The following is a 12,461-nucleotide window of genomic DNA, read 5'->3' as shown; positions in this document are numbered from 1 at the left end:
ACATACACAACACCCACCTGCCTGCTGTTCTCACAGGTTGTTTTTACAAAGAGATGAAGTCTCTGAGAGAGTAAAAATCAGGCAAAAATGAATTAATTCTGTAGATTTATTCACAGCTGACTTGCAGAGGATTCATAAAACTCCTACATGTCAAACAGTTCAGAAATATTGCTCAAAACACATTTTGGCAACTTATGAGAATCATTAAAAACCGAAGTGCCTACATAAGTTAATACAATGCTAACTTTATGTATTTGCCCCTCCTCAGGTGTTGCAGTAGCCATGGCGATGCTTTGCCTTGTGCTGTCTTTTTTTGGTTTTATCTTGGTTCCACTTTCATTTTTGTCATGTGCCTTGCTGTGTTTATTAGTGATTCCACCTGTGTAGAGGTAGTGTTCATCAGTCTGTGTATAAATACCCAAATACCCCTTGTTTCTAGACTTCTAGACTTTTTTTGCTTGTTGTTGTCACACCCTGTTTCCTTCTGTCAAATGTATTGATTTATTTCTTATGTCTGTTTCCTGGTTTTGCTTGATCTTGTGTCCTGTCCACTCTCCATTTATGTTTCCTGCAGTTTGGTTTGCGGTTTGTTTTCCCAGTTTATATATATATATATATATATATATATATATATATATATATATATGTATTCTTAGATTAGCGAAAACTCTTTGTGCGTTTCTAATCTCTTTTTCCTGCCTCTCACTTTGTCCACTTCTGTGCATCACAGTAGATGGAAAACAAATAAAAATATTGCGTGTTTGCATTGTGTAGATTTGCTGCCAGATGTTGCCACCGGAGGGAGACAGAGAGCTGCCACCTAGTAAATAGTGGCAAAGCCTCAGTCTTGAAATCATTCTGCCATGTAATGATGTCTCTCACTAAAGTCTATAAACTGTTAATCTTTTATCAATTTTTGTTTTAATTCGTTCTCAATTCTACTGAGAGGTCAGTTTACATATAGACCAAGAGGTCTGCTTAAAACAAACAAACAAAAATTGTTTATTGTTCTCTTTAGCCTTTACTGCATTCTCACGAGTCTTGGCTAGCCCCACTCATGGCTTCTGCCTTGTGGGTTTAAAGCTCTTTCAACAGCATGCTTGTCTTCCTACTCTCATGACCAGTTTAAAGCCCAGTGTGCGTTAAGGCTTTGTTTCTCCTCTTTGCTGGTTTTTCCTCTCGAGTTCTAACCCTGCTTATCTCAAACCTCACTTTGCTCTTGGGTTCAGCTCCACAATGGTGTAGCACCAAATTTTGTGCACCACACATTCTTAAACCTCTGTTACACCCTATTCACTAAACAAAATTATTTTAAACAAGCCTAGATTCTAAATGACATATGCACACTTGTCTCAAGCTAAAATAATTTTAACAGCCAAAACCTTAACATATTGTATAAATCAGGCTTCAGTTTTCCAATAATTAAAAAATGTAGCTTTTAGCTATAGATACCTGACCATCACTAATGTTCCTCGCACAAAACCAGCGTTTGTGTTTCCGGTAGACAAATACATAAGACTTCATTTCTTGGGCCATACTGGTTTAGGGCAGCTGAGATAATGTTGTCATAATGAGTGACAAGGGCCTTAGGAGATGACAATTTACCGATTAAAAGTTCCATACAAATTAAACCATTAAAACATTTCCATGTAAATGTGGTGGATTCCTGCAGGAATGTGTGAACTTCAATATGGACAAAAAGTGAATTATTCTTTGTTACCTTGAATTTATTGATAATTATTTTATATTATACTAACAGACTCTGTTAAAGTTCCTGCCAGTGTATGCTTGCGTCATGTCCGCAGACCTGAGCATTCCCCATTGTCATGGAAACCAAATCACTTCCGGGTTTTCATTTGTCTCCATGGTTCCTTGTCTCCTCTCCTTTAACGCCAGCTATTTCTAGTTTGCCCCTGATTGTAGTGTTATAAAAACCCCATCCCTATGTATCTTGTTTGTCGGTCATTGTCTTTGTGATAGAATGTCTTTCATGGTTGCTGGTTAGTTCTCGTTGCTCTTTGTCTCACTTCATTTAAGTAAGAGTGTGTTTCTAGTTATTTCTCGTTTGTTTCTGTCTTTCGTTTGTGTTTCTGGTAAGATCCCATTCGTCCTAGCTCTTTGCCTGCATGTGTTTTTGTTAAAGATCATGTTTGTCTTAGGTCCTCCGTGTTTAGTTAGATCTCATTTTCTTCCTCTCAATTGTGTTTTGTTATCTCCTGTTTAATCCCGCTTCCCATTCCTCACCCCACGTTCATATATGTTTTCTCCCCATGCTCTCTCTTTAATTATCCTTGCTGTTTTGTTGCTTTATTTGTCTAGCTCCTCTTATGTTTGTCTGTTTAGTCTTTGTTCTAGTCGGTATTGTTAGTCTGTGTCTGTTAATAAACACATTTCATTATTATATCCCTTATGTTATGGCATCCTTAGATAGTTCCGTGCATCATAACATCCAAGGCGCCGACATTTCGCATGTGTGTTCACCCTCACTCACCACCCCTCCCACCTTACAGCTTGTAATTATTTGGCAGTTTATAATATATCCATTAAGTAATGATGGTTATGTGCAAAATAATAGCAGTCTAACATCACTAATGTATTTAATTACTGATTTTGGCAGAAAAGATAATTAACAAAGTTTATAGTAACCCTTTATATGAAGGATGTCCACATAAGTTGTTCTTTCATTTGTATCTTACATAAACACTTCATATTTTTATGACAATTTACTCATAGAGATGTAATAGCATATATAATTTTCCTTACACTATATTATTTTTTTATTATTATTTCAAAATACCCTATATTTGAAAGAAATGTTTACCTCTTTTTCCTCCTCTGAAGTCGAATCAACATTTTGCAGGAATGTAAAATGATTAGCTGATATCTAAAATCTAACACTCCACATTTTCGGATATGAAATTAATCTCAACCCATTGTTTTAAGTAAATAAAATTTCCCTATTTATATGATACATGTAATAAGGAACATCTCACTGGCACAGGTGTATTTTCAAACCTTATCTAATATGTAAGTGAATTTTTTCACTTAATTGGGGTAATATATTTAGCATATATTACATATTCTTGTATCTCTGAAATAATAACTGCTTAAGAATGAAGGAAAATGCTCTTAATTTTAATATTATGTTAATGTTAAGGACCATTTGTTATGAAATATTCATATAGAGTAAACATCAACTAGAATTCAACTAGAAGTAAATGCATATTTAGAGAATACTTATATTTGGATGTTATTTTAATGTATTATTACATGTGGCACTTTACCATAATTTAACAGTCATTTACAGAAAATACTGTCAAACATTGTGGTGTTTTCTACACATTCTACACAGTCATTTTACGCCACAAACACCCCTTGTTCAAGATTCAGGACGTTGTGCAAGAACTTCTAATATGGAGGTCATATGTTTTGGACCTTGCATGAATGACTGCTTCTCGGTTGTTGAAATGTCATTGATGTGTAAAACATGTTGGTAGCTATCTGGAAAAAACAACAACAAAAAAAACCAAAACGACTATTTTTATTCACAAACTCTTTCTTTGTATTTGACATATTTTTTCTGGACTAACTTCCTTGTTTCATATTTCTCTCCATTTTTGCTTACTTTTCTTCTTGATCTGTTTTCTCACATGTCTTTTAAACTTTTTTCTTTTCAACAACTTGCTTCCAGCCTTTCCATCCTTTGCCCTGTTGGTGCTAACTCTCTGTTCTTCCTCTATCTTTCTTCTCTCCTTTTTCTATTCTCTCTGTAGTGCCTAAATCTGGGCTTCCACTTCATTCTGCATGCTCACCTCTGTCTCTGAATTTTTTTCAATATCTTCTTGTCTTTGTTGTTCCTCTCATTTTTCCCTTCTCGTCCTCCCTCTGCTTTCTCTCATTCACGTTTTGTTGGTGTCTTGCTGCATTCTTAAACATCTGATTGGTGTAGCAGCATTTTCTGTTCTGCTTCACCATCTTGTCTATCTTCTCCAGAAGTTCAGTCACCTGTATTCTGTTACTGTGGTCTTCATTGTTAAAGATGTGATACCCTCTACACTTCTCAACCAACTTACTGAGAGCACTGTTCTCTTTAATAAGTGTGTTTACATCCTCTTGTTTTAGACTGTCTCCATGTGTGAACAGAATGATCATGTACTTCTTCAACTCTTCCCCAAACATCATCTCTAATATATCAACAACCTCTTCCTCCTGTTCTGTGAATCTGACATTAATTTGGTGAACATAAAGGAAAGCATGTGGTCCTGGACTGGACATGTAGATACTCCTTCCTATCTCTACTTTAAGATCTTCAGGAGAGATCTGTGTGTCAAAAAGTCCTGGCGTATCCACCACAGACACCTTTCTCCCTGAAACCACTACCTGATGCATTTCTGATTGTGATGTTACAGAGCTGAAGTGAAGCTCAGATCTGAATCTGTTCTCTCCCAGGATGGTGTTTCCTGTTGCACTCTTCCCCACTCCAGTCTTCCCCAGCAGCACAATTCTTCTCTTGCTGGGATTATTTTCATGTGCAGAGAGTTTTCTCAGAGAAAGTCTTTTAATCCTTGCAGCTAGATTTTGAAAGAGCAAAAATATATTGTGATATAATTTTTCAAGAAATCTTAACATTTTTGTTATATCAGCATTTTATGATTAAACTGGAGATATTTCATACCATTATTAGCTTTTTACACATTTTATTCCTGAAATATTCACCTTTGTATTTTGTAATATGCCTGTTTTAAGCATACCGCACTGCTACTTTTTTCAATTCTTTGCTCTGATTGAAAAAGGTTTCTGAGGGAGAACTAAAGGGTGATGTGGAGAGGACAGGTGAGGACCTGCACTGTGATTCATTTTGAAGGCAAAAGTTAAGGACCTGCTCTGTGAGTCAGTATGGAGAGAACAGGGTAGAATATGGAGGGGGTTATTAAAATCAACTTTTTTCTCTTACTCTCACCTCTCAGTTTTTCCGTGGTGTGGGACACCTCAGCAATGTAACTGTGTTGATTGTTCTCAAAAACCAAATCATCAATCTTCTTCAGTAGTGTTCTCATCTCTGACTGGTTGTTCATGCTCTTGCTGCAGGTGTGATATCTGTTTCCACACTTCTTCATCAGCTGTTTGAGAATGGGATTTTTCTTCAGGTCATTTTTGATGCTGTCAGAGTCCTCTTCTCTCTCATAAGTAAAGAGAAGCAGTACACGAGGTAACACAATTTCATTAAACCTATTCTGCAGCCAGTCTAGCTCTACCTCATCAGCGTCTGTTACCTGACCCAACTGGAGCACAAAGATAAAAGAATCAATGGCATTTTTGCTGAAAAACTGTCCAGAGACCTGATTCATAGAGTTCAGACCAAGTTTGGCCTCTTCCAGTTTGAGCATGTTCATTACTGAAACATTACGGCCCAATATGTTTCTTTGGCTAAGGACATTCAGAGAAGAATCACAGCTGTCCCAACTCGATTTTTCTTGTCCAAGTAGAAGGTTCTCATATCCAAAGTGGACTGCAGAGATCTTTCCAAATACCACAACAGAGAGGTGCTGTTCTACAATATGAAAACACAGATTTTTAAAGCTCAGGCATTTTATTTCTATTTCTGAAGATGTATATTGTTTACTCTTACCTATTTTCTTGAAAGAATAAAGAATAGGAATGGATGTTTTTAAATTTGTCCTCTTCATTTTTGCATTCAACAACTTCTGAAGTGATGCTATGTCTTCTTTATTATGAAATGACCAAAAAATTAAACAGTAATTAAAAATGGTTAAATAAACCATGTTCATCTTATAATTTGAATTATTCCAAGTAACCAGTCCTCACATTAGCATATCTCTCATTTTAAAATCACATCCTATGATTGGACTACCTATGACTACTAATTAAAATCTGGCTGGTAAGCATTGGGTAAAGTGTAATTACAGTCGAAAAAGGTCACATTTTAAAGCTCATCAAATTCTAAAGCAGAACATCACATTCAAATGCTTGCTTTACAGGCCTTTAATGCTGTACAGCTGAATTCAATTGGCATGCATTTTTAAATCATTCAAACTTTGCTAACTGTATATATAGCTTGAACACCAACATTTTAAGGTGGTTGAAGTAACACATCTGCTGTGCAATGATATATCAGAAGAGTCTATAAGTCCATGACCCTGCCTCCACCTGCTGATATTGATGGATGTGGCTTGTTAGTTTCTAGATGTGTGTGGGCCTATACATTCAGCATGAACTTCAGATAATCACCTAAGTAGGGAGTAAAGTCAAACTTCAAATTTGAAAACAAACAAAAACACTCGCTAGAAGAAAACCATCTTGTTCTCATGGAAAACCACTTGTTTGTGAAAAAATACTTTTACTCTTGCAGTCTTCAGTTCTCTCTGTTCACTATTAAAGTCTCAGACCTGTTGAGATGCCCAGACTCGCATTAGTCGGTCTTGTAACTACATGTCTTTCCTATAAGGTAGCTGTAGCTACTGAGTCATTCACATTCATTACTCTTAAATTAATAACTGACTAATAAGGACATTTAAAATGTTAATGTGCATGCCTGTGAGTATCCTACACCAAAATGTTCACTAATGGTGTCACATGACATGCTGTTTTCTGTGCTGTGGTTTATTAATATTAATACCAATTCTGTACTTTTTGCGATAAAATAGGTGCAGCAGTATCATTAAGAGTAAATGAAGTGTTTCTGATATTAGTAAGTGAATGTAAATGAATGAAGTGAGTTTCTGATATCAGTATGAGTGTAAATAAATTAAGTGGGTTTTGATATTAGTACATTTTGATAGTGTAAATGAGGACAGGCCTTTAACATTCTCATAACAGCGTGTAAAAGACGCTTTTTCAAGAATACCAGTAGAGGTAAACCATTTACTAAAACTATAATCTTTCCCTTTTAATTATGATAGGACCAGCATGCTTTGGAAATGTATACTCTCTTAAAATCAACAAGTCAAACTTAGTTATGTTATGCTTTTGATATGGTAATTCTAAGTAAAATAATCTCCTGAGCTGCCAACAAATTTGCTAGTCAGTAATAAGACTCATTTCAGGCTTTTTGGAGATGCTGTATTTCTTACATGGAATATCTCAAAGAATATAGAATTAGATTATAGATATACAAATTAAATATTTATTAACAACATAAATATTCGCAAAGAATGAGCCAAGAAGTAAAGGAGTTATATCAACAGATGTTGTAAATAAATGTCTCTCTAATCCCCTCTCAAAGCTCTAATTAACACAACCCAGATGCTACCAGTTTATTACCATACCAGTACATTACACTACCAGTATATTCCACTACTAGTACATCAGCTCACATGATGTCGATGTCCTGGATCTGTCCTAGAGTAGGAACAGCAATGCTGTTGTCTTCTTCACCCTTTAAGAACATAAAGAACAGAGTATAAACTATAAAGGAACCTCACAGGAAAGTAGTTAAATATATTTACATTTTAGGCATGAAAGAAATATCAGATTTCAGTCTGGCTAACTGGAGACATACTGATCCATCTTATATAAACATGGTTATATTGTATCCCTAATCTTAATTTATCATTATGACTTCACCCTGTACAATCAGCCTTTGGAGACTTAATATCATTAAGAAGACTTGTACGGCCTTCCCCATGTAGAGAAAAGAACCTCTTGTGACTTGTAAGGCCTGCCAAATATAGAGAAAATACTGCCTGTCAGGACCTGCACGGCCTGCCACATATTTGTATTAGCACCCTACAGAAGCTCTAAAATTGTTTTTTTCTGTGATAACACTGTGATAAGATAACAGACATCTCCCCTACTGTGTCCTTCTCTGCATTTATTTCTTTGTTTGTTTGCTTGCTTGTTTTTTATTTATTTTTTTATTTAAGGGTTTCCTTCTTACCTTTTGTTGAAAAAAAAAAAAACAAAAGTAAAAATTTCAGTGGAGATCTAATTTTGTAAGTTTGCCAATAATTGTCATACAGGTTTTAGCCACTAGATGGTGGACTAGAGCTTTCTCTCACAAACCTGTTACATTCCCTGCTGTAAGGCACTCTATAAGATAAACATAACGCTCAGAAATGCTCCAACATTTCTAAATAAACGTGTGGTTTTGATAATCAGTGGTCTCTCAGGTTACACTCTCACAGTGGGGGAGGTTTTTTTTCTTCCCAAACTAAAACAGGTGGACATTTTGTGATGTCTACTGTTGAATTCAAATCTGCTTTTACATTTTTTAAAAATATATTTTTTCTTTTAGAATCAGGTATGGTTTTTAGGTGTGTACATTTTATATTAATTATATTCATATATTAATATATTAATGATATTACACATAAATTGTGTACCAGTGTGATTCTAAAATGTACAGGTGTATGATTTCATGCCCAGCAGTAGTCAGCCAACATACAGGGGCACCACTTTCCCTGCTACTGCTTTTCCATACTATACATACATATACATAATGACATGTGAGTATACTGTAAAAAATAACTCAAGGTTAAAGAAAAATTCTGAAAACATATTTGGATTCAGTGTGCAAAAATAGTTTTTTTTTTTTTTTGGAGGTTAAATCACTGTTGGCCAGTGTTACATAATGTGTTCTAGCATCTTTATGAAAAAAGACAAAAGTCGACATTTCTGCTCATGAACACAGGTTTATTAACAGGCTCACACCGGAACAGGCAGAACAGGATCTAGCTTTACAGGGTAGACCGGGGGAAGGTGTAAGCATTGGCACCAGGCCGAGGCCCCCTCCAGCCACCAGAGGCAGGCCTTGAGTCAACCACACCACTAATCAGGCTTAACACCCAACAGCTGGGCTAGACCTTATATAAGCCCAGTGAACCAGTCATTCAGTGCTGGGTCTTTGCCAAAGTTTTGAGCCAAGCACCTATCTGGTAACTTAAGGTATTGAGGTCTGTGAGCTCTTGTGCTACACCTCACTTCTGGACTGCGAGGGTGTCTGTGTTTTCAGACGTCCCCTCCTTTCTCCAGTTTTCCCTCTCGAGTCTGTCTCTCTCTGGAAGCTTCCCTTAGCCATTCAAGTTTCTCCCCGTTTTCTGGTTTTCTTTGGGAAGTTTTAGTTTGAGTTTTCTCCAGTGCATCAGGGTTGCCATTTCTTCCCCTGGTGTCCTTTGTTCTCCCTTTTTTCCACAGTCTGCATGGTGTATAGTTTTTCCTTTTGTTTTACCTGACCCAAGCTCTAACTGTTCGGCACATGGACCCACTGTTGTTAGAGCATGGTTGCTCATCCAGTAAGCTGTTGGTATCATCACCCAGCTGAGCTGGGTTTGAGACCACCTTACCGAAGGATAACTAAAAGTAAAACACACCATGAAGAGAGTGACACACTATAGTGTTACCTAAAAGAGGCTTTCTAGACTAAATAAACATGCAAAATCCTCTAATAAAACAGCACATTTTTAACACATTAAACTAATCACAGCTGTGGGGGGGTGCACATCACCCTGAAAACCCTAGTTATACCCTCCCTGTGCCTCTCTCTCTCTCTCTGGGTCATGGGCAGACATCACTATATGTGTGTGTGTGTGTGTGTGTGTGTGTGTGTATTATTTATTATTCCAAGACATATTAAGTTTCATAGTAGGATTTCATGTATTGCTATTCCATCCAGTTTGGTTAATTGGTTAGTTAGTCTTTTTTTCAGATATCTGTCACAACTTTTAGCTCTTACTCCACTGTAACTAGGGTTACAGTGTCTAAGATTCCAAATACTCATGACTCATTCAAGCTCGGTACTTTAAACCTAATGCCTTTCAAGTTGGACCTAATAATTTATTAATCATTTCTGAATTAAGATTACAACATTAATGAGTTGCCAAGTAGCAACACAATTGCTAATAATCCTGTATGAAGTTTATAGGGTTTCTATACATATCAGTTTGACTTGGAGAGTTACTGACTGGGTGGAGACTTACTGACTGTCGTAACCAGATCCATATGTAAGTGTTGAAAGAACCAGGCTTCACCCATTACCCAGGTGACTTAGAGAAAGTCACATGTTCATACCTGACATTCTGATCATACCATACTCTGCCTCTCAGATTTAATAGGTAAAAATACATGGAGGTAAAGAAGTACAGAAAAAAATCAGTGTTGTACAGCAACAGTAAATAAATGTTTTACCATAAAATTCACTCAGCAAATACTTTACCAGAAAGAGTTGTATATAGGAAACGCATGGTACATGTACACAGAGACTTTAGGACATCTGTTACTATGAGCACTTTGTCTTAACCATTCTCTAGCCCTTCACCAGTTGATCAGAGGAAATATAAATTTGGGTTTCTGGCCAAACGTGCCCCTGTGGCCCAAAACTGAGGGAATTTTGCAATATTGTGCATGTCAACAGATAAGCTGCAGTATGTAACATTTAAACTTATAAAATGCACCCCTATGGTAGATTACTTAATAAAACAGCCAGAGAGTGTAATTAGAAGGTTGGTATTTTTCAAAAAAGGGACCTGTGAGTGTAGAACTAAATCAGTTTTTCATTCTGTTGGATAAATGTCTTACCTGATCTGAGATCAGTGGATGCTGGATTCTCTGTTCACTCAGTGATTGCTGTGTAACACTAAGTGTGCTGCTGAAACTGTTTCCCTTAGAGAGGGGGTGGGATTAACAATGGCTGGTCCTCGAGGGCTGAGACATCAGTCTTAATGTTCATTGGTTGTTTAACATGGCTGTGCATATGATGCAAATTATTGGCTTAATGACTTTCTCATAAATTTCTCATACTTTCTGATAAATTATTTTGTGTCCCTGGAATATATATCACCATAATGACAGAATATGCAAGATTGTTTTGCTTCAGGGAAATTGTCATGGGCTCTGTTTCATCACAGGGTTAACGTGATCATAGTTCTTTATGTTCAGATGTTATTCCAATACTTGTTTTTTGGGTGGAGTTCATAACCCAGTGGTCCATCACTTTGAACAGATACTTATTGAAATATGTTTACTTCGAAAACCTAGGATTCCTAAGATCACTAACAGAGTAAAGTTTTGTTATTTTTCATCTTTTACCCATTTATGCTTTGGGTTTGATGAACCTTTACATTAATTTATCATATTTAAATAATTTCCATAAATTGTTAAATTTAGACAGGGAGATTTGTGTTACATAAATCTAATGCTAATTATGCTTACTTTAGGATAAACAATGTGTTAGTGAGGTTAATGTATCTAATTCACTGTTGGGTAGTGTTTTGTACCTATGTTTAAACTTAAGTGATGCAAGTAAACCCTTCTCCTTTGTGTAGCATGTTATGATGTGAGTAGTGTCCGGATGTGATGCATGGAAAGGTCCCTTTTGGGTTAAAATGTGGCCTAACTGGAGAGGTGACTTCAGAGGCAAAGACTCATTAGGGAGCTGCCTCTAGAATGGATTGCACTGATAGACATATATTATTCTCTTTTAAGGTAAGAGATGAGAGAGAGAGAGAGAGAGAGAGAGAGAGAGAGAGAGAGAGAGAGAGAGAGATATTTCTGTAGGATCCTAAGGTTCAGAATTTTGTCTTTTTTCTTTCCTATTCTTACTCAGAGTTTACCCTATATGCTATATTTTAGAAGCATGAAACAGCATCTGGAGGCCACAGTTGCATTCTGGTTAATGTGTAACATACAGTTATGACAAATGACATTTTAAAATGGGATTATGCACAACAGCCCTGTGTGATGATGCCTGTGGACAGTATCATCCCACATCCCACACACCCAGTTATGGACTGTTCATCAACTGTTGTTTAGTTTTTCTTTCTTGAGATCACCAGACCAATCAAACCCCATAGTGGACAGTCTGTAGAATAATCAATGAAACTAAAACCCAGTTAGACATTATCATTAATCAAATGGGCCCAGGATAAAAATGGTCCAAAATAAAAAAAGAAAGGAAAAAAAAGTAAAAGAGGAAATGTCAACTTTTGAACTTCTGAATGGCAATCACGGTAATGGAATAAGCAACATTATATAAATTGTCATGCCCTGCCTGTACCAAGCCAGACCTCATAGACCACATCCACCAATCACAGCCCGCACAGACCATACCCACCAATCAGAGCCTGCACAAACCATGCCCACCAATCACTTATATTATTTATATAATGTATAATCTTGCCTTATACCTTTTTTCACCACAAAAAAAGAGTAGGACAAAATATACCATTATGATTTAATGACATTCCTTGTGTGTTTTGATAAAATGATCTAGAATTTAATGATTTACAGAACAGAAATAAAGATACACAAAAAGAAAAGATGCTTTATATAATTTGTTTATCTTATCTGTTTGTTTAACTTATCATGTGACATCAGACAAGTGTTTAACCTGAAAATCTCAAGGATATTGATCTATAAAAAAAAATCTTAGCATAGATATGAGAAAAGTGAATGCTCTTTCAGAATGGTCATTTGTAATGCTGATATTTAGATCTCAACAATTTTCA

General features: G+C 36.2%; 1 protein-coding gene across 1 annotated transcript in view; it reads right to left on the bottom strand.

Annotated features, from left to right (window-relative positions):
* Positions 1–3,831: 3,831 nt before the first annotated feature.
* The window catches only part of LOC113587477 (GTPase IMAP family member 8-like), a 36,896-nt gene continuing 28,266 nt past the window's right edge, over positions 3,832–12,461 (bottom strand). The window contains exons 8-9 of the mRNA XM_035525047.1: positions 4,961–5,551; positions 3,832–4,571 (exon numbers count right to left, since the gene is read on the bottom strand). Of these exons, the coding sequence (XP_035380940.1) occupies positions 3,832–4,571; positions 4,961–5,551 (1,331 nt within the window). The remainder of the gene's footprint in view (positions 4,572–4,960; positions 5,552–12,461) is intronic.

Source organism: Electrophorus electricus, chromosome 4 (assembly GCF_013358815.1).
Source record: "Electrophorus electricus isolate fEleEle1 chromosome 4, fEleEle1.pri, whole genome shotgun sequence".
NCBI classification, from domain to species: Eukaryota; Metazoa; Chordata; class Actinopteri; order Gymnotiformes; family Gymnotidae; genus Electrophorus; species Electrophorus electricus.
This window is presented reverse-complemented; position numbering and strand designations above follow the sequence as displayed.